Genomic DNA, 25,842 nt, shown 5'->3' with positions numbered 1-25,842 from the left:
CTCGGATAATCAATACATTTGATCAGCAGCTCCTGAAAAATGATCCTCTGAACAGAACCTCTTTCCTCCTCTGCCCGGCACCTGGTGGTGGATTATGGTTAACGGAGTCGAATATCACAGAAGAAGAAACTTGATTTCTATCATGTGCCTCAGAGCTTCAAACCTCCCTGCACCTGTTAAACAGCGTTTGATTGGTCCGGAGGCACTACAGGTGCAACTGACAGGAAACCCAGGTGTGCTTCTCTGTGATCTCTGCTGCAGGATTTAGCAGAGCTGCCCACGCACCTGAGCCATCAGCAGGTCTGTGCTGTTACCTGATTAGAAGAAGTACTTTCTTATGTTTCACACCTGAACATCAAAAGTGGATGTTTAAGCTCTTTCAGATCAAAACCCGGCTGACACACATTTATTTGACCAATCACGTCTCCAAACATCAGTCTCTTATTGGTCTGATTCCTCTCAGGTTAATGCATTAAGATAATTTTCTTCTTCTATGATCACCTGGGGTCATAGATCATCTCAGAAAAAAAGGTACACATCTGTCCTGTCCATCAGCTCACAAAAACCCATTATCCCTTTAAATAATCGAAACACGTCAAACAGACTATCAGTTTTCTTTTTTTATTGGGGATTAATGAATAATTTAAGAATTTAATTTATACATATTTAAATGTGAAATTCCAGAAAACAAGACGCAGGACTCTTCTTCTACTACTCCCAACATGTCGTACTCTTCTTTGCTGCGCAGGCGGGAATCAGCCTCTCCTGTTGGCTGATCTGCGGTCAGCCTCGGTCACTGCGTCACAGCCCTCTGACGCACACTCTGTTCTTCAAACTGACCTCAGAGCTCTTCGCCTCGGCCGGCACAGAACCCGCCCCCTGGCAGGTTAACACTCTCCGGCTTCCACCTCCGGTGTCGCGGGGCCGCCATCTTTGTAGCACATTAAACATTAAAAAAAAAATAATAATACCTGTTTGTGAAGGTTTTCTGAGCAGGTAAGCGCACCTTTCCGGGTCCCATCCACGCCAGGAGGCGTACGATCGCGAGAACCTTGAGATAAGAAGGTAAAGCAGCTTTATTTTAACTTGTTCCAGCTTACATGCGCGCAGGCTAACGGCTAAAAGAGCTATAAGCTTTACAGAGGACCACACTTCCTTTCAAGACTTTCAACATAAAATAGTGTACGGTCCAACTGTGGATTTCAGGTACACTTTCACCGTTAATCAGTAGTTTATTGGTTTATTTGCTATTAATTAGCCGAGGGGAAAATACTATAAATTTACATTAGTTGTAATATGAATTTTACCTGCATTTTCGTCAAAAACTGACTTTTGGCAGATATCTTCATGACAGTGTCTGGTTTTCTTCACTTTCAAAGCCAGTTGGCTGAATGTTGTTATTGAGGGCTATCAAATGATTGAATTGCACTTTAAGATCTTTACTCAGAATTTTCAGGAAACATATTTAATTCACAAACACTAAATAACATTAATCTGAACAATCCCTGTTAATAGTCCTAACGCTGACAGAGGAGTGCGGTGATGACGGTTTACAGTTTTACAAAAACATTTAAACCACTGGACCGCTGTAAAGGCTCTTATTTTGAAGGTTACACCCGTACCATCCGGCCGCGTCTCGCTAACTTTTCTCCGTAAACAGACTCGCTAGAGTCGGACGGGCCAAGCTCTCTTAGTGTTCGGCATTCATGTTCTGGTGCGGTTCTAGTCTTGAAGTGTACGCCTGACTGCACCCATTCTTCCGTAGCACGGATCGCAAAACAAGCACAAAGCTCCCGCAGACGCCCACGGTGGGGCGGCTAGCATCGAGCCGCTAACGTTAGCAGCGAGGAGTAGCGCGGCCCCACAAACCTGGAGCCGGTAAGTACTCCCTTTGTCGGCCGCCGCGGGACCACAGCCGCCCGCGTGCTCCGGCTCGCGTCCTCCGCACGAGGGTGGAATTGCGCTCGCCGGAGTCAACCTTTCCGCACGAGGCTCCGGTGAGCGGTATGACTGCGCGCGCTCCGACAACACCAACTAACCGGATGTGGAAGTAGTTTTTTCTCCGCGTGTAAAATAGGAAATTTCTGTGTGACTTCCCCCGGAAAACCAACAACTTAATATCAAACGGTTTCCTGTCGGTGTTGCTGTGACCGTGGCGGCGGTGCGGGTGGCGAAGAAGAGCACGGACAGGCTGTGCGGGGCGACGCAGCTCATGGCGGACTTTTTCTGCCCGTCAAGGCGCCTAAAATGGCTCCTCGGCCGCGGAGAGAAATCTCGTCCTTCTCTGCTGTTTCGCAATCACGAGAGCGGTGTGACTACCCGATTTCCATTATCGGACACGGCCTGGGGCACGTTGTGGTAAAATAAAAGCATTCGGTCGGGTGTGAGCCTCCACAACCCGCTCACAGCGGGCCTGGGGGGTTCAGTCAGCCCTCTGGTGCACTTTAGCAGGTTTCTGTAGCCCTGCCGTGCTAAACCCTCAGCTACGGACCCGTTATCCGACACACACAGGGTTTGTTCTTTGTGTCTTTTAAAGAGGAGCTAACCCACTGCACATGAGTAGATGTTAGCAAAAACACATTTTACATTTCTGCTCTTAAAACATAAGCGGGCAACTTCAACTTGAGCCTTACCGACGGAGCAGGCGCAGATGAACCGTGTGTGTGTCCGATAATAGACACCTAACTGTTAGCTTCAGATAAGCGAGCTGAAGGAGCGGTTTAATCAGACAGGCTGAGAGAAGTTAAACAGTGCTTTTAAGAAATGTTGAAATAAAGGTTTTTGTTGGTCATAAATAACACCCTGCAAATAAAGGATGGACACTGCAGCTTTCATTGGCTGTTTGAGGATGCCTATAGTTACTGATTGGGAGAATTGATCAGCTGTATTGATCCCTTTCTGCAGATGTCGCTGGTCGATTTGGGGAAGCGGCTGCTGGAGGCAGCCCGGAAAGGTCAGGATGACGAAGTTCGAAATTTGATGGCCAACGGGGCGCCGTTCACCACTGACTGGGTGAGACTCTGCATGCTTTTTTTTAATAGCACTAATAATGGATGGGACCGTCAACAGGCGGCACAGTGGTGAGCACTGTTGCCTCACAGCAAGAGTTCAGTTCCACCATCAGGTCTTTCTGTGTGGAGTTTGCATGTTCTCCCCGTGTTCGCGTGGGTTCTCTCCGGGTACTCCGGCGTCCTCCCACAGTCCAAAGACTTGTTAGTGGGTTAGGTTAAAGTTAGGTGTGAATGCGAGTGGTTGCCTGTGTCTATGTGTTGGCCCTGCAACAGAATGGCGACCTGTCCAGGGTGTACCCGCCTCTCACCCTAAGACAGCTGGGATAGGCTCCAGCGCCCCTGAACAGGAAGTGAGTGGATGGAAGGATGGAACTTGAACCTTGGAAAAGAGTTGTTTCTGAGACTCTGAGATAGAAAGCTGCACCTGAGCTCACCTGTTCTGGCTCCTTCTCACTCACCTTCAGCTTGGGACGTCGCCGCTCCACCTGGCCGCTCAGCACGGCCATTACTCCACTGCCGACGTCCTGCTGAGGGCCGGTGTCAGCAGAGACGCCCGCACCAAAGTGGACCGCACCCCGCTGCATATGGCTGCCGCCGAGGGACACACGGTCATTGTGGAGCTGCTGGTCCGGGTAAGACGGCTTGTCTTCATTGGAAGGCTCTGTGTGCTCTAAGCGCTGTGATCTTTGACATATGTGGTCCTCCCTTTTAGAACGGCGCTGACATCAACGCCAAAGACATGCTGAAGATGACGGCGCTGCACTGGGCAGCACAGCACGGGCACCACGGCGTGGCTGAAACGCTCATCAAGCACGGCGCTGACGTACACGCGCTCAGCAAATTCGACAAGACGCCATTCGACATCGCCATGGACATCCAGAACACAGAGCTGATGCTGCTGCTGCAGGTGAGTCGACACCTTGACAAGGAGAAGCAGAACATTGAGGTTTCAGTGTGACAGAACGGTCACAGGTGTGCTCGCAGTCTGCAGCGAGGTCGATAACAGAGACTTTCAGGCTGCCCGGAGATCAGGTGAGGCAGACGCCTGAGTTGTTTTGTTTAGGAATGTAATAATCAGAGCTGTCTGAGGAAAGGATCTTTAACGCTTCCTTTATTGCCTCCTTTAGCAGAGGAGACACTGGAGTGTTCTTTATGAAAGGGGAGCAGAAAACGCTATCCCATAATTCATAGCAGCAGACTGGAACAATGGATAAATGTTCATTATAACAACTTCTCAAAAGGTTGATTCTGTTCATCTGGACCCTTCGTCGTCATCCAGACTTCTTCAGTCTCAGCTGACTGCAGGTTTCCAACCTTATCAACTGGACATTTGCACAATGACTAAAACTGGCACCACTGAAGGAACAATGGGCTGTCAGATCCTTGGGGTGGGCCAGTTTTTGGGGTTTAAAAGCCACAGAGACGCAGTGTTTAGAAAAAATGTGTCTCAGCTGCTCCGATACTCCTGACACGGACGGGATCACTACAGGTTTTCTCTTGGGCAGCGGTTGTGCGTCAGCTTTTAGATGTCCCCCTTACTGAGGGAAATCTCTCAGTCTAAGAAGGCTAACCTGCCACTGTTCATATCCTCCCTGGTGAGTTTGATGTGTCGGTCCACTGAGTTAATGTGATCCGTGACTCGTGGAACGTCCTGAGGTTTGATTTTCACCCAGGTGTCATCCACAGACCTGAACCAATGGCTTGGTGGTGTTCCAGGGTAGGATAGCAAAGCCCTCTTTTCCACTTCTGAAACAGATGAAATGAAGACAGTTCAAACACATGTAGTCGATGCTGAGACTGGCCCTGTTGCTGAGGTTGGGGTTATCCTGTAATCTCTTACGAACTAGGGCTGGGCTGTATTATACCGTTCACGGTAATACCGGTACAATGTTAGGCAATGATAACAAAATAAAACATTGTGATAGAACACGGGTAAAACATGCACGCGCAGTGCCTTTGTTTATAATACGCACATGGTGGAAAAAGCATGGCAGCAACAGAGAATGAGAAAGTGGCTCGTTGAGTGAAGCAGATGAACCCATAATGTTTCCACACCACTGAAGTTTTTCTACCTCTCTTTTCAACCAACGGCAGTCACTGTCCTCTCCAAATAACTTCTGCTTAGCTTTCCGAGCTTCCCTCGGGTCCTCTTAATTGTTGTGACGCGTGTTCGAAATGCAGAGAGGTGCGCTCGATTTGCCACACGGAGCAGCGCGAGAGTAAAGCACGAGGGAGGGGCTAATAATTGGCTCAGTCATTTTTAATGATCGTTGAAAGCCCAGATCATAATCAAGATTAAAATTCGATTAATTGAGCAGCCCTAGTTAACCTCTTAAGCCCCAAGGGGGTTTCTGAGCTTCCTGCTCGAGAATGCAATGCCCAAATTTAATTGATTATTTCTCTGCAATTACAAACTCTGTGCTTACAATCTTGGTATCAAAATAAAGCTAACACTTGTGAGATTTCATCAGAGGTGTAAATGATCAGCGTTGCTGTTTTACCAGGTGTAACAATGAAGTTTAACATCCAGGCATCCATAAAAACAGAATTTATAACAAACAGCTGCTTGTTTAAGTGAAAATAAATGGATGTTTTTTTTTATATATCGTTATCGCAAATTTTCAAATATATATCGTGATAAATATTTTTGGCCATATCGCCCTGCTCTATTACGAACTACCTCCAACACTTCAGTGACTGGGATGCAAGTGAAGAGAGATGTAACATGGATCGAGACCATGGTTTCATCTGCCTCCATAATGACATCTCTCAACATGTCTGGATGTTCAGGTGTTCAGAGCTGCCGACCAACGGGCTTAGGATCGAAGCCAGAAACTCTGACATGCTATAGGTGACCAAGGCGATCATACAATCACACGTTCTGATAACATCTCCCCTCATAACAGGAAACAGGAATCATAGCAGCCTGGATCCTAACCTATCCCAACCCTTTACACCCACAGCCGGCAGAAGAAAAGGACACGGGGGGGCGTTCCAAAAGTCTCTCCTGTGTCTTTGTACAGTGTTTACAGGAAGTGGGTGGGGTTACTTTGTATGATTGTAGGGTCTTTGCCTTTCAGTACAAAGCACCTGCGCACACCTGATGGTGCCAGAGTGAGGATAAATAAAATGCCTCTAACAGAAGCCTCCTGATTGGTTGATTCTGTGGAGGTAGAAACGCAGAAAAAGGCACCTTTAAATTAATGAAAGCTTCATTGTGTGTGTGTGTGTGTGTGTGTGTGTGTGTGTGTGTGTGTGTAGGAGGGCATGCAGAATCAGGTGAATATGAACCAGGTGAGCATGAATGTGGAGACGAGCAGCACCACCAACCAACCACAGTTCATCATCCAGGGCATACCTGCCATTCAGGGGGGCGTGGTCAACCTGGCCGAGCTGCTCAACAAGGCCAATGCAGGTGAGATGCACGCACGCACACACGCGCACGCACACGCGCACGCTCACACACAGCCCTTTTCCATCAGGACCTCTTTGGTCGGCACGTCACAGCTTGACACGGTGGTAGCACCTGGTCATTTTTCATTGTTTTTCAGGAGACTCTGAGGAAGCGATGGCTGCCAGCGCTCTTGACTCCAACATCCAGCACGCCACCGTCGTAAACGAAGGTGGTCAGAGGGTCATCACCATAGTAACCGACCAGCACGGAAACCTGCAGACAACAGGAGGGATGGCACAGCCGTTCTTCGTCACCATGCAGCATGGACAGCAGAGTATGTTGCTGATGCCTTTGAACAGGAAGTGGCGGGAAGTCCTGAGGCCATTTACATCCTGATTTTTATTTGATCTTATCCAGTGCTCGCCGTGCCTGCCAACACCGTGACAGAGGAGGTGGTGACGGAGGAGCCGCAGCCCCCGCCCTCCAGGAAGAGGAAGCTGGAGGTGACCAACAACCACAACAACACGGGAGAGACGGTGAGCGCCGCCTCCACACTGTGATCAGTGACCTCTGAACGCCGCTCACAGTTTCAGTGAGCGGCGTTTTACAGTGTATAGAAAACAACACTGGCCCCAGGCCTGACATGATGTCACACTGCCAATGACCTCTGTAGTCCTGAGGGACCATAAGTGTGTGTGTGTGTGTGTGTGTGTGTGTGTGTGTGTCAGATTTGTATAAACCTGCAGAGCTGTGTTCGCCTGAATGATGTGTGCTAGCTCCACTGTGTGTGGATCTAAAGATGCTTTTATTTTGAATATGGCTCTGTAGCGCCGTTAACCTGGCCGTGCCTCTTGGAACCACGCCACAAACCCAACAGGAAGTTAGACCGTTGTCGTTGCCCCGCTGTAATTGAATTAGATTTGGGGATCGTTTGTGAGCCGGTGCTGTGGGTGGTTCACAGTGTGGGTTAGTTTGGAGAGAAATTTCCCCTAAAGAGTTGCAAATGCGAACGGTGTGATCCTCGAGCGTGATGTCCAAACCTGAAGTCCAGTTTCATGAATCTGACAACTTCCTCTTTCGAAATCCCCTCGGTGCTACCAATGTCTAAAACCACACCAGCATTCGATACGTGTGCGTCACACCACGTGGGTTTCTCTCCGTGGTTTGGGTGGGGGCGCTGCTCTGTGGTTTTGTGCTGATCGATGAGGATTATTTGTTTTCCTGCAGGAGCTGTTGCAGAGGCAGCTACAGGAGGCCAACAGGAAGGCGCAGGAGTACCGACAGCAGCTGCTGAGGAAGGAGCAGGAGGCGGAGGAGTACCGCATCAAGCTGGAGGCCATGGCCCAGAGTCAGGCTGGCACCGCCACCGCAAACACGGCGGCCGGCGCCACCAACGCTGCTGCCAGCCCCGAGGAGGTGGTGGGAGGAGAGGAGGATGAGGAGGAGGGATCTGGCGGCGTGGTGGAGGAGGAGGCCGAGATGGTGGTGCTGCAGGAGGGGGGCATCATCATGGAGGGAGAGGAGGGTCAAGTGACGCTGGTGGAGGCAGGGGGAGAGGCGACGGAGGTGAGCTCCTAACGGAGCGCAGCAGGCGGGATTTGCACGCTGTACTCATGCCCACAAAAAGACCTGATCCTGGCGTGACACATGCTTCAACAGGGGGCGGAGTTCGGCTCAGCGCCATCCAGACTCCCCGGTTTAGAAACCTTTCACTTCTTTTTTTCAGCAGGGTCCAAAATGGCTGCCGCGTAGAGCACATTGATGACCTGAGGAGGAAGAGGGACCTCGTTTACCCTCAGCCATTTGTTCCCCGAATGCCGCTTTAACGTGTTTCCTCTGCCCGGCGCTGGCGGAGAGGAAGCTTCTTCAGATGTTCCTTCTATGGACTGATTCCTGCCACTCACACCCGCTTTACCCCCTCACCATCCAGCGGAGGGTGCTGTGAAAGGAGCCGGTTTTCCAGGAACTGGGACTCTGCTGTGTTCTTCCGATGTGACCTTGTGTTCATGAGCTGCAGGAAGCGTTACTGTCTTCCTGTGACCTTTGACCTGAGCTGAACCAGCTCCATCATGGACTCTGTTCATTAATTATGATGTTGTTTCCAGGTGGTTTCTAAAGGGGCGGGCTAAGGTCAGGTGACTATTGAGCAGGCTGAAGTCACATGATCAGCAGTGTGACGCTGCCCTGCTCCATCCTTCTCCTCTATCTCACACTCATCTACATAACCGTCCTTAAATGTGCTCTTTTAACTCCTCCCACTTTGGTTTGTGACACTTACATGTTTTGATTTTTACACCAACATCAGACACTGGTCACATCACCTCACCACCACTCAGCTGCAAACAGCTGTTCTGTGTAAACGCTTCACAGTGAATGTGTTTCCTGTTAGAATCTTTCACTTCCTGTCAGGACAGGAAGTGCTAAATGCTAATTCATTCCAGGATACTCTAGACAGGAAATGGAAACCTTAATTGGCCTGCCAGGTGAAAAGTGTCAAGTATAGCTGAGCTTGCCTGATCCTGGACAGTGTGCCTCACCTGCACTGCTCCACCGCTCACTTTTTCATTTCAGAGACGTGATGTCACACCTGAGGCTGCATCCTCTGTGAGGCTCATGTCTGCCCAGCCTGCTCCCTTCTAGAAGCCCACCTGAGAACACACCTGTCCTCCTCCACCTGTATAACTTCACTCATTTTTATACACTCAGTGACGTCGACTTTTTCAGTGTACATATAAATTTGTATTTTTGTAAACTGTACCTTAATGCTTCATGGTGATGATGGCGGCTGCCTGTGTACCTGTGACCTCAGGTAAACGCTTCTTCCTTTCAATAAAAGCTTGTTTCATAAGCTAACAGCGAGGTGTTTACTGACCTCAGGGAAATGTCCTGTTTTAGTTTAGCTCCTGTCCTGTAGCTTACAGGCGAATGAACAACGCGTCCCTGATTCTGGATGAAGAACTGAGCTGGACACCGTGGCATCTTATTTTTGTGTTTTCTGCACAAACTTAACTGGTAACAGGGGTGATGAGCGCTGGGAGACTGACAAAGCAACAAGGGCCAGCTGCTGCTGTGATGGCAAAATAATTACAATGATGTTTAAGTTTTATATCCATGATGCATTTATTGAGCCAGCTGTAAAGTCGTTTAATTGTATTCATACTCTTAAAACCAGTGCAGCGCTTCTGTCCTGTAAATAATTATAGAGCGGTTCGTTTTTTATTAGAACTGCTTTATTTCACTGATCTTTTAATTCAATGAAAGAAAAAGGAAGCTTTTGTGCGATTAAACTGCAACTCCCATGAAGCTTTGCAGTGCCGTCTGGCTTTCATGACCAACGACCTATCTCGTAGGACAAGACCCGATCAAGTCTGATTGATGTGCCCGCCGTCCAATCAGCGGTGGCTAAGGCGCGCACGTCCAACCCCGTGGTGTGGTGGGCGGGGCTCGCCGTATCATGGAGGATCAGTAGGCGAACGGCAGCCAGCAGAGGAAGGCAGGCACCGCTCCGACCCCGGGACGCCGTCAGCCGTTCACCGCCACACAGCTGCCCCAGCATGGACATGAAGAAGAGGATCACCCTGGAGCTGCGGAACCGGAACCCGGCGGAGGTGAGCCGTTCGGTCTTTGTGGCCCGGCAGGTGCGCCCGGGGTCCGGGTGCCCGCTCTCGGGCGTCCAGCTGACGGTCACGACGGGATGCGGAGCATCCTTCAGCTCAGGCCGCCCAAATAGCAGCGGGTTTACGGTCTTAATCCCAGCGGGTCCGGCGTCAGGAGGCAGGGTAACCCGCCGAGGGTGGACGGTGAGCCTCCGGGACAGCGACACGGAGCTCGTTTCAGAGGCGGTACCGGGTCACAGAAGCGGATTAACCGCGGAAATGTTCTCCCCTGGCGGACTCTGCGGGCCGTAACTGTAACGAGAGTACCGGGTAACCGGTTTTAGCCTTGCAGATTAGGGCTGGATTACTGCTCGGGAATGTCCTAATCTCCGTTACAGCGAAGTACCGGAGTCCGTGCGCCCGTCGTATGGTGCCGCGTGCGCGCGCTTATGCGTTATATAAGCCGCAGCAGTTGAATAACACGCTCCGCCATTCGGGGGGGGAGCAGATGGTGAGTGCCGCCCCCTCCCCGCAGGAGCCGGGAGGGAGGGGGTGCGGGCGAGTTACATAAACAGGAAGCCAGCGAGAGTCAACGTCACTAACCCTGATCTCCGATCAGATTATTGATCCAGCTGACGGAGGCTGTGTGGACGATCAAACGTGACAAAAGGGCTAATTTACACGTAGATAACTACCTGCTCTGCACTGTTCAGCTGCATCGTCGAGCCATCGCTACTGGATTTACCTTTATTTGCTCTGATTGGTTTAACACACTCTCCGCCCACTCTGATTATAAGTGTGAGTGTTTACCTGTCCATCACGCCTGGCTCATGTTACAGCAGCCTTCTTAATCAATATGAGTTGCCAGGCAACCTGTAAGTATAATTAATAATTTGTACAGGCTCAGAGTGACCTCGACTGTGGTCCTCGTGTTAACTCGGACTTGACTTATAAGCTGATAAATAAACAAATATCAAATCTATCACGTTGTGTCTTCTGTACAGTCAGGTATAGGGTTCATCAATACTTCATGTTCAAACTGATTAATAAAACACACAGAGGCTTATGTCCCATCATGCTCTGCTCTGTCCTCAGATCGCAGAGCTGGTGCTGGACAACAGCCGCTCGGCAGACGGCGAGGTCGACGGTCTGACTGATGAGTTCACGGAGCTCGAGTTCCTCAGCATGGTCAACGTTGGTCTGACCTCGTTCGCCAAGCTGCCCTCGCTGCCCAAACTACGCAAGGTGAGCTCACCTGTCTGACCTCATCAACGGTGCTTTCAAACATTTTCAGGGGGAAGAAGGAGATTGGGTTTGAGGTCAGAGAGCACCCTCTGCGGGTGGGAGAGATCTAACGAGCAGGGGGCACCTTTGTGCTTTGACAGGTGTAACTGGCAGTATGAAGGACCAATGCCACCAAAATCAAAATCTGCTAAATTAATGTGTAAATGAAGGTGTAGTGGACCCAAAAAGGAAGAAATCCTAATTTTTTGTTTCACACATGGACTGTGGTTCTCCTGGCCGATGGTTTTCCTGACATTCTTGTCTTTGCTCCCCCTCAGTTGGAGCTGAGCGATAACAATTTGTCGGGTTCTCTTGAGATGCTGTCGGAGAAATGTCCAAACCTGACCTACCTGAACCTGAGTGGGAACAAGATCAAAGAGCTGAGCACTGTGGAGGCGCTGGTGAGGTTCTCGCCCCGCTCCAGCTTACAGAGGAAACGTTCTGAGGTTCTAACGTGTCGTTTCCTCCCGTAGCAACACCTGAAGAGCCTGCAGAGCCTTGACCTGTTTAACTGCGAGATCACGTCTCTGGAGGAGTACCGGGAGAGCGTGTTTGAGCTGCTGCCCCAGGTGACCTACCTGGACGGCTTCGACCAGGAGGACAACGAGGCACCCGACTCCGAGGCGGAGGACGAAGGTGAGACCCGCTCAGATGGAGCGCCGTCCTCCTCCTCGTCTCTGTTGCGTCATGCCCGTGTGCGTGTTTGCAGATGAGGATGGCGAGGACGGGGCGGGGCCAACTGGCGCGTACGATGAGGAGGAAGACGAGGACGAGGACGGCTCGGAGAGCGCAGAGGCGGGCCTGGGTTTCCAGGTGAACCGCGCCAACCAGGTGAGCAAATCCAGCTTCATCCTGCAGGTGGAGCCGCAGATGATCCCGGGGTCAGCAGGTCCCAGGTCCTCCAGTCTGCAGTGTCCTTGGCCAAGACCCTGAACCCCGAGTTTCCCCCCAGTGTGTGTGTGTGTGTGTGTGTGTGTGCGTGTGTCCCCGACAGCCAAACTGTGTCTGTTGTCAGCCACGCCTCCCGTCACTGACCGTTTTGAGGATTAAAAGCACTAAAACAACTAATTGTCATTAAAAAAAAATTTTCACCAAAAGCGACACTTTTGTATTTCTTCATTTTTAATGTAACCATTTCTTTGTATTTTTTTTATCCTTCTTTTATGACACATTTCATTTTGTTTTCATTTGCTACATTGTTGTTTCTCATTGGCATTATGTTCTAGAACCTGACGACGAGTTAAATTTGTTTCCTCTGACAACGCGTTCGTTCACTTCCTGTCGTCCAGTCAGAAACGTAAATCTGCTTCTCTTCTTTCTGTGCTTCATCTCAGGATGACGATGAGGAAGACGAAGAGGAGGAGGATGGTGAGCATGTGTTTCAGTGTTGCAGCTGTATGTAGGCTCCAGGTGGGCGGGGCGTGCCCTGATTGGTCCGTTCTGTTTCTGCAGATGATGCGGCGGGCGTTCAGGGACAGAAGAGGAAGAGACAGGCGGACGATGAAGGCGAGGAGGATGACGATGATGATGATGTCTAACCTTGTAGCTGGCCGCCGTCTGTGTGGCGTCCTGTTCTCCTTGGCGGCGGCGTCCCCTGAGATAGTTTGCGTTTGTGAGTCAAGTGTTTAATTTTAGAGAATTTCTGAGAGATTTTATCCGAACCCCACGCTTCCTGCTGAAGACGCCACGTTTCCCTCTTTTCCCACCCCGAACTTTGAGGCGCGTCTGAACGCCTCGCTAGTTTGCTGAGCTTCCCGCGTCCTCAGCGGGTTTCAGCTCCTGTGGTCGCCGTTTTCTTTATTATTTCAGGGGCCGCGTTTCCTCCGAGGGGACTGAACGGCCTCCCGATGGTTTGTCCTACACTTCCCACACAGCAGAAAGCCACTAGCTTCCAGCGTTAGCGTGTTAGAGCTACAGACAGACGAAAATTAGACCAATGAGTCCAACCCGCTTCGTCCGATCAGCCCGGCCCCACCTCGCCGTCTGCTCGGGTTTTCGTTGGCGGTTTACTGCGAGCAGGAACTGCAGCCATCCGATAAACGCACTTTCACCTTCCCAGCAGCAGGGCGCGCTCTCCAAATGTCATGACCTCCCTGAAACCATGACCTGAAACCTCCTGTTACACATGACAGTGAAACAGGAAGTGATTAGTTTAAAGATAAAGCTGAGAACGTGATGGGAGCGTTTGAGTTTTCACGATATCAGCTCCTCCATCAGAGTTCAAGCTGGAACATTCAGGAGTCAGTCAGGAAAAATGGGCGGTGCTTCCGAAAATATCACCTGATGTGAAATTGAAATTGTGTGATTTGGATGTTTTACAATCGTTTTTAATGCATTTCAGAGGCTAAACGGCTTGAAGAAAGTTACACTAAACCCCTTCCATCTAAATAAATACACATTTTATTTATTTATGTTAGTTTTTCTCACCAGTCGCTTTGAAATGGTCGTTACTGTTGCTGTGTTAGCGCCCCCTGCTGCCTTTGAACTGGTGTGTTGTCATTCAACAGGTCAAAGTGTGTGACCTGCTGAGGTCAGGGTGAACTCACCACTTCTAAGGCAATACTGTAAATAGACTCAGTTTGGGGTTTTTTAAGTTTTTTATTTTGATGTATCTGCAGCGAGGTAACCCCATCTCTGACCTTTGAACCCTCACCCTGTCTGTAGGGTCAAGATGTTTTACTCTTTGTGGTGTTTGAGTTTTAAATAAAAGATTTTAAACAAGTAAAAGCGGAGTGTGGTGATGTGTTCAGGACAATGGGGAAAAAGCAGAGACAGAGCTCAGTACCCGAGTAAAAGTACTTTCCAGGAGGACAGGAAGTCAGGATGAAACCCTCCGACCTGCACGCCGGCGCTCCTCATCACAACAGGAAGTATCTGCAAAACCTGGGCTCAGGTGCTTATTTCCCAGAATACAAAGAACCAATCGCAGCGGCCGTCCAGTTGGTTATCACCTGCTCGATGACACTGTGCCCTCTGCATCGTTTGACAGGAATCGCATCGTTACCTGAAGGGTCAAAGGTCGCAGGGCTGGTTGGCTTCAGCAGCCTCGGTGAGTTTCAGATCATTGTTTGTGCTTTAGCGCTTGGTCAGAGCATCCTGAGAGCGTGTGAATGAAGAGAATATCAATCAGCTGTAAATAAAAAATGTTTAAAATCATTTACATTTTTTTAACTGAAAACAAACTCAATGTTATTGATCGCTGATCACATGTTTAAATAAAGTTTTTACAGGAGTGCGGAGCTAAAAAAGTAGACTTATCAATGATTAACAACAGGAATTGTGTTTTTCCAGTGTTCACCGATCAGTTTGAGATTTTTCTTTTCTTTTTTTGTCCTGTGGAGGGCGCCAAAGTCCTGCTGCTGAGCCGTTCACCAGCTTTCCTCCTCTTTATAAGTCAGCTGACAGCAAATCAGCAACTTTAAACACTAACACTTATTGATCCTTGTATTCAGTCAGGACGATAATCACAGGTAACAACAGTACTCCAGAGTGGGTGTGGCTTAATATACCTGCTGCCACTGAGATGTCACTCAGTAAACTGTGTTTGCCACATCATGGTGGCCTGAAAAAGCCAGGAAGACAGGGTCGCGCCCTGAGCACACACAGATGTTTTATATGTTATTGATATTTTAACGATAAGTGATTCATCACATGACTGATTATTGTCGACTTATTAAAAATGGATTGGGGCAATTCAGATGTATAAAGATGGGTGGGTGTGATTTCACATGCTGGCTTTTAAAGCCTTATGATGAGAATTTTATCCACCGCCATGCTTGATCATTGGCTATCACGGCGCTTACAGACTTCTTAGACTTGACTGATCGATGGAATGATTGTGTGGCAGGGATTAGGATTAGGATTCAACTCTATTGTCATTACACATGTATAAATACAGGGTAACGAAATACAGTTTGCATCTAATCAGAAGTGCAAGAGTAGCAAGTGCAATAAGAGCAGAATACATACAGATAAGTTAAGTAGAGAGCAAATATACAGATGTACTGATAAAGACAGATAAGGGTTTAAATGGTGGAATAGTTATGAACAGATGATGTACAGAGAGACAAATATATTTATTTGCACATGAGTAAGTTAGCTAATAATGATGGAGCTAATAGAAGCAGTCAGAAAAAAAGTAATAGCGCTGTTTTAACAGCACCCTCTTTCATCTGCGAGCAAATGCCCCCTCCTCAGAGTGCGCCCAAATGCTTGTTGCTGCAGAAGCTGGTGATAGCCGCATACTCAGCCGGATGGTGGACATGTACATGCTCCTGCAAGTTAGTCGGGTTTGAGTACTTTGCTCGCACTATACTGACCACATCTGCACAAGCAGCACACCGCTCTGCTTACATCTTTAGGTTTACCTCTTTTATCCAAAATTGCCGACTTTACTGCGATTAACAATGAACCCATCTGGAGTGCAGTCAAAGTCCCAAAGTCAACAAATTTTGGGCCAAAGTTTGTCCAATCAGAACTCCAGATGGGTTAGGTGCGTGATGACGGCGTTAACGCTGACAGCCCTACATTTTTGGGGAAATTAGTTCGTCCATGTTTGGGCTTCTGTGTCGTTAACGCGCAAATCAGTCCATCCATGATTACATTGCTCTGCCCATCAAAAAGTCTGTGCATGCGCAAATATATCGCCCATCGGTGATTATTGGACTGACGATTGTCTGTTGGAAAATTTTTACATGTTGCCCAACCCTAGTGGAAGCATAGCTCTCTGAACAGACTGTAACAGTGAACAGTGTAGGCACTGTAACAGACTCTGTCAGTGTCCTAAAACTACAGCAGTAACCAATGTGAGCATGTGGTGAATGTTGAGAATGATCATGGTCACTGGGAGGAGGAGTGTAGGAGGGTTCAGTGGGGTGACAGCTGTGGGGGAGGAGCTCTTCCTAAATCTGCTGGTTTTAGTCTGAAGGCTCCTGTAGCGCCTTCTGGAGGGGAGGAGCTGGAGGAGTTTATTGGCAGGATGAGAGGAGTCCTCGGGAATGATGCGTGCTCGGCATAGACATCTCTTCTTGTGGACATCCTCAATGGCAGGAAGTGGAGTCCCTGTGATGCGTTGGGCGACTTTCACCACCCGCTGCAGTGCCTTGTGGTCAGCAACAGAGCAGTTCCCATACCACACTGTGACACAGTTTGTCTCTATCACACAGTGGTAGAAGTTACCCAGTATGTCAGCAGACAGGTGGTTCTTCTTCAGTATCCTAAAGAAAAAAAGGCGCTGATGGGCCTTCTTGACCAGGCTGGAGGTGGTAGTAGACCAGGACAGATTCTCAGAGATGTGGGTCCCCAAGAACCTGAAGCTGGAGACCCTTTCAACAGCTGTGCCAGGAGAGGTGGGCAGACACAGCTGTAAGTGACTGTCTAATCTTGCCTCCTGTATTTCAGTAGCACGCCTGGACCTAGGAGAGGGAGAGAGGTACGAGATCAGCAGCACCAATCGATCTGTCCATCTCCCGTCACCTGTGAACAAGAGATACTTCAACTCCTCCTCTTGGGGCAGCAATTCGCCCCTGGCCTGGACTGGACTATGACCTCAGAATTGGAAATCCCGATTCTTGTTCCTGCAGCTTTATATTTGGGTGTGAGCTGCTCCAGTGCAAGTGTGTGTGTGTGTGTGTGTGTGTGTGTGTGAGTGTGTGTGTGTCTGGTCTTCTCGTGTTTCTGCTTCTTTGAAATATTTAAACTCTGAACTAAAAGCTTTTGGTTGTCATGATAGTTTAAAGATGCGCACAAACACACACACACAGTAAACAGGCAGTATTTTTAGTTCTGTTGCTAAGAGGGGTGCCTCCTCCTCCTCCTCCTCCTCCTCCGCGTGATGAAGTCAGCCTGACAGTCGCTGTGTGGGACAGGTGATGACCTGGCGAGAAGGCGGAGTCTCAGGTTTGTTTCTGAGTGTGTGAACAGGGATACCTGCTGCAGACTGTTGGAATCACCTTTACACAGACTGTAGACAAAGATGGAGGTCAAGTATGAAGCTTCTTGATCGCCCCCAGGTTGCTTGCTGTGACTTTGGTTTTAAGCCACGCCCCCTCACTCTGTTTGCCCCCTTAGTAAATGCTTGTTTACATTTGTCACTTGTTTACAGTTAACTTAGCCACTTCCACTCCGCGCAGCTTCCACTGGGCAGGCCAGCAGCTAACCTGAATGTCAGTCTTTGTCCACATTGATTTACATCGAAGTAGTGACCAGAGCTCTTTCTCCTCACAGGAAGTGACAGTCAGCAACAGGAAGTGTTGGACCCGCAATAAACACAACATCCAGATGATCCAATGAGACTGAAGAAAACCCAGAAGTGGCATACGACCTGATACTAAATACAATAGAGGGTTCCCCAGGCAACCAGAGCGTGGAGTGTCCAGCAGCAACCAATCGTCAGCTGCAAAGCAGAGTATGACGAGTATGACCAGCAGCTTCAGAGGCCACGCCCTTGATAATGCACACTTCAATCCAGGTGAGTCATAGTTCAGGTCTGATCAGGCTGTAAACATGTTTGTTTTAACACGGGAAGTTAAACATGAAGAAGAAACACCCAGTGCATCATGGGAATCCCCGGCAGCCTACGTCTATTGCAGCATAACTAAGGGAGGATTCAGGGTCACCTGGTCCAGCCCTAACTATATGCTTTAGCAAAAAGGAAAGTTTGAAGCCTAATCTTGAAAGTAGAGATAGTGTCTGTCTCCTGAATCCAAACTGGAAGCTGGTTCCACAGAAGAGGGGCCTGAAAACTGAAGGCTCTGCCTCCCATTCTACTTTTAAATACTCTAGGAACAACAAGTAGGCCTGCAGAGCGAGAGCGAAGTGCTCTGATAGGGTGATATGGTACTACAAGGTCATTAAGATAAGATGGGCTGCTTTGTTTGTTCCCACCTGAGAAACAGGAAACGCTTTGTTGCTGTTTGTCTGTGTGACGGTGTGTGCGTGCTTAAATTGGGTTATTCACTCAGACTGCAGCGGCCGCGACTTCTGATTCATGTTCAGTAAATTATTAATGCTCTCTCTCTCATTGAGTTATAATGCTCGCTCGCCCACCGAATGCAGCCGCGGGGAGGTGGGGGCGGGGTTATTCCATGTTTTATTAACACGCACACACATAAGAGGCCAGTGTGCTCGTTCGGCGTTACAGCCTGTTCTCACTGGAGGGATTAGTGAGGATATGGGGGAGGGGAAACGTGCTCGCCGGGACTCGGAGCCCGCGGCGTCTGTTCAAAGCCTCGACCTCCTTTACTCCTCCTCTCCTCTCGTACTACCCCACCTCACTTTGTTGCTTCACCTCCTCCTGATACTCATTCCCTGTTTGCTCAGCTTCGTCCCTGTACCTGATGAAATTTGGTGTCACCTGACCTCCTCTGTCTCCATAGGATGGCGAACAACAGATCTGCTGTCGTTTATTAAACGGTTGTTGTTACTGGTGTTACCGTCACAAACAGCTGCGTTCCTGTCATTGTTTGAAGTTGTTGAATTTCATTTATAGTCAAAGGTCATCGTGCGATTGGTTAGTGACCCTGCAGCACAAACCAACTTGTTTAAGGATTAACGGTCCATATATGACGTTTAAATGTGATGTTCAGGGAAAGGAGAGAGCTTGGAGAAGGTCACTGACATCCATCAGTGTGGAAGGCTTACAGGGACTCCAGAGAGCCACGGCAAGAGTCATTACCCACACAAGGATGGAACGGTGCTGAATCTTCCTGGGAATGACTGGCCCACCACAATTATGCTAAGAGCCCACCGATGACTCATCCAGGAGGTCACAGAAGGACCCAGAACAACATATGATTGTAAACGCGCCATTCATGCTGGAAAACCCTCCAACGTGACTGAACTTGGCAAAGAAGAGCAGCCGCAGCACGGCGACCCCTCAAAGAAGCAGCTGGAAGAAGAGGAATGTAAAAAAGATTGAAATGACCATTACAGTGATAATAACCACGTTTCCTCCACACTGTGAAACATCAGTACAAACTTATTAAACAACTGACAGGTGGATGAACACCTACAGTAGTCATGGAAACTCCACCGCATCCACCTGAAATATTAACAAACCTAGGAAGCTGGACTGGAGCCACAACACTGATGCTCTGTACAGGAAGGGTCAGAGCAGACTCTACCTGCTGAGGCGGCTGAGGTCAATTGGAGTCCAGGGAGCGCTTTTAAAGACCTTCTATGACTCTCTGGTGGCATCTGTCATTTTTTACAGTGTGGTATGTTGGAGCAGCAGTTTATCGGCAGCTGAGAGGAAGAGGTTGGATAAACTCATCAGGAAGGCCAGCTCTGTTCTGGGATGCACCCTGGATCCAGTTCAGGTGGTGGGAGACAGAAGGACTCTGGACAAAATAACATCTCTGATGGACAGAGTCTCCCACCCCATGCATGTAGATGTTGCTGCAGAGCTGCTGCAGTGACAGACTGCTGCATCCTCGATGCATGAAGGAGCGTTTCTGCAGGTCCTTCCTCCCTGCAACTGTCAGACTGTACAATCAGAACTGCTCCAAACAAACAGATGTTTACATCAGCGCTGTAACTTGCACTAATCAACCGAACAACTACTACTGTTACAGCTGCACATTACCTATCTCAGTTTATATAAAAAACCCTATACTTTAATAACTGTACTTTAATAAACTGTCTGTTTTTGTAACTATTGTCCATAAATATTTTTTTCTGTAAAAATTGTTTGTGTTTCTCTTCTGTTTGTAGATGTGCTTTTATTCTGCTGCTGTTACAACCAAATTTCCCCTTGTGGGACAATTAAAGGATTATTTTATTCTATTCTATTAAGCTCTAAAAACTGCAGTCCCTCTGACAGCCACCAGAGATTAAATGTTCCCACACATCAAGGTGAGTTTGACGGGCCGCTCCCCTGTTTCAGTAACCTCTGCAGGTACCTTCACATCACAGGTGAAACAAAATGAACGCTGTTAGACTAAGGATTCTCTAAAAACGTTACCTGTAAACACTGATTTCTTAAATCCAGCTTCACACACAGAGTTACAGAGTGAGTGTTTGAGAGCAGGCTGTACATGAGCCTTTATACATGTGAAGTTTCATGTCCACTTTAACTAAGAACATGTTCTTATCTTGTGGTGCAAACTGATATCACAGGAAAGTTTGCAGTACGTTGCAGCCTATACAACCCAAATTAAAAGATATATGCCTTTAAAGGACTTTTAAAATAATTTTGGCATATAGAAGGATCACTGCATCAACAAAAACAATTTTCACCCAGACTAAGTCTATTTTAATCTTTAATGAGATCATAAAATGCTTCTCTGCCTGCTGCCCTCAGAGTTTAAACGTGAATGTTCACGTACAGAGAAACAGCCTGTCCCTTTAAGGTGAATCTGGATTTCAGTGCACACATGATGGCAGCAGATTAGTCATCAGGAAATGCTCACGCATGCATACATGATCACACACACACAGATGCTTCTGTGTGTGTCCTGGCCTACATCTGCTCAGCTCTTTATCACAGCTCACTGATCCACTCTCTGTGTGTGTGTGTGTGTGTGTGTCACACTGGGCACTAGGCCAATAGTGCAGCTGGATTTGTGTCATATGACCTGAATCTGAGGGTGTCATTCTTAGACTTGAGGTTAAACCTGATGAGTTTCACTTTGTGAAATTTTCAGCCATCTTTAAACAATGGGTGGAAACAAACAGACTGAATTGCTGTCTGTCTGTCTGTCTGTCTGTCTGTCTGTCTGTTTGTCTGTTTGTTTGTCTGTCTGTTTGTTTGTTTGTTTGATTGAAAAAGAACAAAAGACTCTTGGGAGCTGTGGTTTACATTCATCCTAAAGCTGACGTTAAAGTTGCTGCCAACACCATTTTTAAAGTGATACACAACCTGCAGACTCTCTCTCTGGATGCTCCTAATTTTTATTCTTAGTGATTTTAACAGTTGTAATCTCAAGAAATCACTGAACAATTTATTTCAATATGTCACTTGTCCTACAAGGCATAATAAAACGCTGTATTTGTGTTATGGACCAATAAAGGGGGCATATAAGTCTGTGGCCGGACCTGCGCTAGGTTCCTCGGATCACAATGTTATTCACCTCCTCCCTGCCTACAGATCTGTGATTAGGAGGGAGAAGTGTGTGTGAAGCGGACTAATGTCTGGACAAAAGACAGCTGTGTTGCCCTTCAGGGGTGTTTTGATTGCACTGACTGGTCCTTGTTTCAAGAGAACACTTGTGATTTGGATGAACTCACAGATGTGGTGTGTAGCTACTAGGGGTGCAACAATACTCGTATCGATATTGAACCGTTCGATACAGTGCTTTCGGTTCGGTACGCATATGTATCGAACAATACAAAATTTTTAATTTATTTTATCAACTTTCCTTCTGACGATGCTGTCTGTGTTGAGCGCTCAGTGGATCTGCGCTCGACAGTGCAGCCTAGGCGGAATAGTCGAACGCAGATTCACTGAGCGCAGTACAAGCTAGCAAGACAGAAGCTAAGCTCGTTGCAACATGGCAAATTGAACCTCCCCCACCCTCATTCAGATCTGGCCTTTGGAACTATTTTGGTCTTCATGTGAAGCATGACCCTGAAGGTAAGCGCGTCATGGACAAAAGTAAAACAGTATGTCGGATGTGCCACGCAATGCTCAATTACTAGTGTGTTAGTGCGTTAGCGCAGTTAGCTCGTTAACGTGTTTGCCGTCCAGCCCCACGCACGGGGCGATCCGCGGTAGCTCGTTAACGGAGATTTGCCGGGTTGTGGCGTTAACGTCATTTCAACGAGAGTAACGCTGACAGCACTAGTGGGAACACAACGAATATGACTGCACATTTACTCCGACATCATCCTCGTGCAAAGACAAGTGGAAGCAGACAAAAACAACAAGCACGCATGCTACAAACTTTAGCCGAGTCATTTAGACAGCCGTTAGCACATGATTCTCCTTATGGGGACCTGATATGTTTAATATGCTGCTGAGAATATAGCCCAGAAGAAGCGTATAGTAGAGCTTTTATTTTGGAAAGAGACATTTCTCTGTAATAAACTCTCTTTTCCAAAGATGAGGGCTTTCTTGATCAGATTTATTTTTTTATTACTTTGTTGTTTCAGCAACATCAAATTTAAAAAATGTACTTTTGAGTTAAATATATATATTTATAATTTTAATAAATGACAAATTAAAAAGGCATGAACATTTTTTGTATCGAAAAAATAATCGAACCGTGACACCAAAGTATCGAACCGAACCGAACCGTGAATTTTGTGTATCTTGCACCCCTAATATATATATATATATATATATATATACATATATATATATATATATATATATATATATATATATATAGAGAGAGAGAGAGAGAGAGAGAGAGAGAGAGAGAGAGAGAGAGCGAGAACCAAGGTTACACCGTAACCATACGTTCTCTAGCATATCAAGACTATCTCTCCACACCGTTACATATTCCATATGTATGGGGTAACTCTGTAAGACACCCCGTGAGGAGACAGTGCAACCGAACCGCCGAGAGTAAAGACCAAAGAACTATGTACAATTACACATATGTACACACCACCCCGGTCAGGGCCAAACCAGACGTGAAGACTGAGCCGGGGGTGGAGGCGCAGTCCGTAAGGCGCAAGACTAGCCTGAGCTGGTCCCGCCAGACACAGGAACCGCAACAATTGACCGCTCCCGGGCAGCCAGCAGGAGCTTGGCAGGCCGGGGTAAGGCTACCACCGAGAGGCACCCAGCACCCGGTCCCCGAAGGACGGGCTGGACGCCACATTCAAGCTGTAGAACCGCGTGAAGGTTGAGGCCTAGGACCACTTTGCCGCCTCACAGATAGTGGAGAGGGAGGCGCCTCTCCACAAAGCCTAGGAAGTGGCCACAATACGCATAGAGTGGGCCCAACGAACAGTTGGTCCGTGGAACGAAACGGCCGAGTACAAGCAATGTACAGCGTCAGCGCACGAACGGGGCACAGGGCCCGGAGACGCTGCGCCACCTCCTCATCCAGACCGTCAGTGGGAGCTGACCGCAGCTCAACCGACTGGGAGAGGGGAAAATCGGAGAGGGACTTCGACAGGAAGGCGGGGTTAAGCTGAAGGACCACCCCTTGACCGTCCAGCAGCCATCTGCAACAGTCACGATGGACCAACAGGGCCTGCAGCTCGGCAATTCGTCTAGCAGACGAAATAGTGAGGAGAAAAGCAGTCTTGAGCGACAACCACTTCAACTCCGCATCCTGCAGAGGTTCGAAGAGAGGGCGCACAAGGGCACCAAGGACCAGGTCCAGATCCCAGGGGGGGACTGTGGACCCTGGCGCATGAGCCGTGAGGCGACGGGCGCCTCTCAGGAATTGGGAAATCAAGATGGCATCGGCGTCACTAATTGCTGAGCGACCGAGGCGAACAGCCTTAATGGCAGCCACCAGGCCACGCAATGTGGCGGCAGCCCTGCTAGCCTCCAGCTGGGACTGCAGGAAGCGCAGGATGACATCCACCGTCGCGCCATGGGGGTCCTGCCTGTGGGCTGCGCACCAGGCGGCGAACAGTCACCAGCGGTAGCGTTAAGCAGCCCTGGTGGAAGGCGCCCGAGACTCCTGCATGGTGTCAATGACCGAGGCCGGGAGGCCTTGCTCATAGGAGCAAGGGCTGCATTCATGCACCTGGTAAAGGTTTGGGGCGCCAGGGAAATGCCAAAGGGGGGACACGGAACTCGAAGATCCGCCCCTCGAACCCGAACCTGAGGAACCGCCAGTGACCCTGCCAGATAGGGATCTGGAAGTAGGCGTCCTTCAGGTCGATGGTAGCGAACCAGTCCCCCGCAGCGATGGCCTGACGCACCCTGGCATGCCCTTTCCAAAAGCTGAAAAAAACTCAACTGGCCAGACTCCATGCCAGGGGAACCAGCAGAGGGCACCTCGGGAGACAGGTGGGCGGCATCGGAGGAGAGGACGGAAGCCTCGTCAACGTCCGCCTCCCCATACTCCACATCCAACGGCACAGGCTCAGAGGCGGGGCCACAGGAGGGGAAGGCACGGGAGGGGCCCGGCAGGTCGACAAACAGGGAAGAGGACCCGGCCCATGGAGCTGCGGGACTAGATTCCACATCAGCAGCAGCAATTTTTCTCACTTTCGCCTGAGAGGCCTGAGATGAGGGAGGTGCGGGTCGCTTGACAGAAAAAAACCTAGCACGAGCATCCTTAGTCCGTACAGGCAGAATAAAACAGTTCATGCACGAGGCAGGGGGCTTCTCTAGCCAGCAAAGCATGCTCAGGACCCAGACACAGCACACAGTGCTCGTGCCCATCATCCAATGGCATAGGAATGCCACACTCAAGGCAAGTTTGGGAGGCGTGGCCCGCCATGCTGTGTGGCTAGCAAGGGGCGGGGCCACACACCAACGGGGAAGTGCGAGCAGTTAGCCGCCCTAGCCTGAATCCCAAACCCACTGTTTATCCCCGCAGGGCAAGTAAGCGTTTTCACCTCACTGTCAGGGAAGAGTGGGACACAGCCTCTGCTGTTGGCGTTTATGCACACAGCCGCAGGAGAGCAGAGCAAGCAGGCGATGGCGTAACAGTAACGCCAAAGCCGCGTGACCCCTGTGTAGCGCGCTACAGCAGCTAGCCGATAGCAACACTGAAGCCGTTCACACTTCGTGTGACCGTTTTTCCCCTATGTGTTATGCTACCCTCAGTGTATGCTTTCACAGTAGCCCAGCCGACAGCGCACGCTAGTACGCCGAAGCACCTTCCCCCCCGTGGTATGGCTCACAGCAGCTTAGCTGACAGCACACGCTAGCGACACTAAGCCGTGTCCCCCCCGGGTTGATGCGTCACAGCAGCCTAGCTGACAGCAGTCACACAGCAAGGCTGACGCCGTGAGCCGCCGCGCAGCCCACAGGCTAAGCTACCCGGCGCCCAGGCGACAGCACTCGCTCCGAGCGCCGAGTCTCCCCGCAAGAGAGGCTAAGGAGAGCGGGCCGCAGCTAGCTGACAGCTGGACCTAACAGGCCGGGGCTACCAGGGGAATACCGGGGCTACCAGGGGAATACCTAGAAGGGAGAGATACATCGCCCACGGAGGATGCAAGCACACAGCACTCTCAAGGTAAGCAGTCTTCGCACACACACCAAGTGGAGATCAAACGATCACCGGTGTCACGTCCACACAGCTGTTTTATACGTAAGTTGTGGGGCATGGCTGGGCGTGCCGGAGTGTCTTAAAGAAATATCCACACGCCACGACCAAGGGGGGTCGTACCCTGTACATATGGAATATGTAACAGTGTGGAGAGATAGTCTCGATATGCTAGAGAACATACATTTTCACTGCTATGCAGATGACACCCAGCTCTATCTGTCCATGAAGCCAGATAACACACACCAATTAGTTAAACTGCAGGAATGTCTTAAAGACATAAAGACTTGGATGGCCACTAACTTTCTGCTTCTTAATTCAGATAAAACTGAGGTCATTGTACTCGGCGCTGAAAAGCTTAGAAATATGGTATCTAAGCAGATTCTTACTCTGGATGGCATTACCTTGGCCTCCAGTAACACTGTGAGGAACCT

At 49.1% G+C, this 25,842-nt stretch overlaps 2 protein-coding genes across 6 annotated transcripts; both read left to right on the top strand.

Annotated features, from left to right (window-relative positions):
- Positions 1-888: 888 nt before the first annotated feature.
- gabpb2a (GA binding protein transcription factor subunit beta 2a) lies at positions 889-9,253 on the top strand. 4 transcript variants are annotated; one of them, XM_035915286.2, is made up of 8 exons: positions 889-1,065; positions 2,905-3,012; positions 3,476-3,643; positions 3,724-3,918; positions 6,273-6,426; positions 6,563-6,739; positions 6,823-6,941; positions 7,633-9,253. In XM_035915286.2, exons 2-8 carry the CDS (start codon positions 2,905-2,907, stop codon positions 7,981-7,983), a joined length of 1,272 nt encoding a protein of 423 aa, XP_035771179.1. In that variant the 5' UTR covers positions 889-1,065; the 3' UTR covers positions 7,984-9,253. The 4 variants fall into 4 exon arrangements, with proteins under 4 accessions (XP_035771179.1, XP_035771178.1, XP_035771177.2 ...); XM_035915285.2 differs by lacking the exon at positions 889-1,065 and adding an exon at positions 1,594-1,878; XM_035915284.2 differs by lacking the exon at positions 889-1,065 and adding an exon at positions 1,925-2,358.
- A 575-nt stretch (positions 9,254-9,828) lies between these two features.
- On the top strand, positions 9,829-14,012 carry LOC102789185 (putative acidic leucine-rich nuclear phosphoprotein 32 family member C). Of its 2 annotated transcripts, none has more exons than XM_006807740.3 (7): positions 9,829-10,013; positions 11,097-11,246; positions 11,603-11,686; positions 11,759-11,921; positions 11,995-12,116; positions 12,620-12,653; positions 12,738-14,012. In XM_006807740.3, exons 1-7 carry the CDS (start codon positions 9,960-9,962, stop codon positions 12,821-12,823), a joined length of 693 nt encoding a protein of 230 aa, XP_006807803.1. In that variant the 5' UTR covers positions 9,829-9,959; the 3' UTR covers positions 12,824-14,012. The 2 variants fall into 2 exon arrangements, with proteins under 2 accessions (XP_006807803.1, XP_006807804.1); XM_006807741.3 differs by having other exon boundaries at positions 9,830-10,013; positions 11,564-11,686.
- Positions 14,013-25,842: the final 11,830 nt, after the last annotated feature.

The sequence above is a fragment of the Neolamprologus brichardi genome, chromosome 22 (genome assembly GCF_056152115.1).
Source record: "Neolamprologus brichardi isolate AB-2024 chromosome 22, ASM5615211v1, whole genome shotgun sequence".
NCBI lineage: Eukaryota > Metazoa > Chordata > Actinopteri > Cichliformes > Cichlidae > Neolamprologus > Neolamprologus brichardi.
Note: the sequence above shows the minus strand (reverse complement) of the source record. Positions and strands in the feature narration are given on the sequence as shown.

What these genes read in the sequence shown, in the direction of transcription:
- gabpb2a (XM_035915284.2), top strand. Translation starts at nt 2,248, where the DNA reads ATGGCTCCTCGGCCGCGGAGAGAAATCTCGTCCTTCTCTGCTGTTTCG. An exon ending in CGCCGTTCACCACTGACTGG is followed by an intron (nt 3,013 to 3,475) that starts GTGAGACTCTGC and finishes ACTCACCTTCAG; the next exon opens with CTTGGGACGTCGCCGCTCCA. An exon ending in AGCTGATGCTGCTGCTGCAG is followed by an intron (nt 3,919 to 6,272) that starts GTGAGTCGACAC and finishes GTGTGTGTGTAG; the next exon opens with GAGGGCATGCAGAATCAGGT.
- LOC102789185 (XM_006807741.3), top strand. Translation starts at nt 9,960, where the DNA reads ATGGACATGAAGAAGAGGATCACCCTGGAGCTGCGGAACCGGAACCCG. An exon ending in CGCTGCCCAAACTACGCAAG is followed by an intron (nt 11,247 to 11,563) that starts GTGAGCTCACCT and finishes GCTCCCCCTCAG; the next exon opens with TTGGAGCTGAGCGATAACAA. An exon ending in AGACGAAGAGGAGGAGGATG is followed by an intron (nt 12,654 to 12,737) that starts GTGAGCATGTGT and finishes CTGTTTCTGCAG; the next exon opens with ATGATGCGGCGGGCGTTCAG.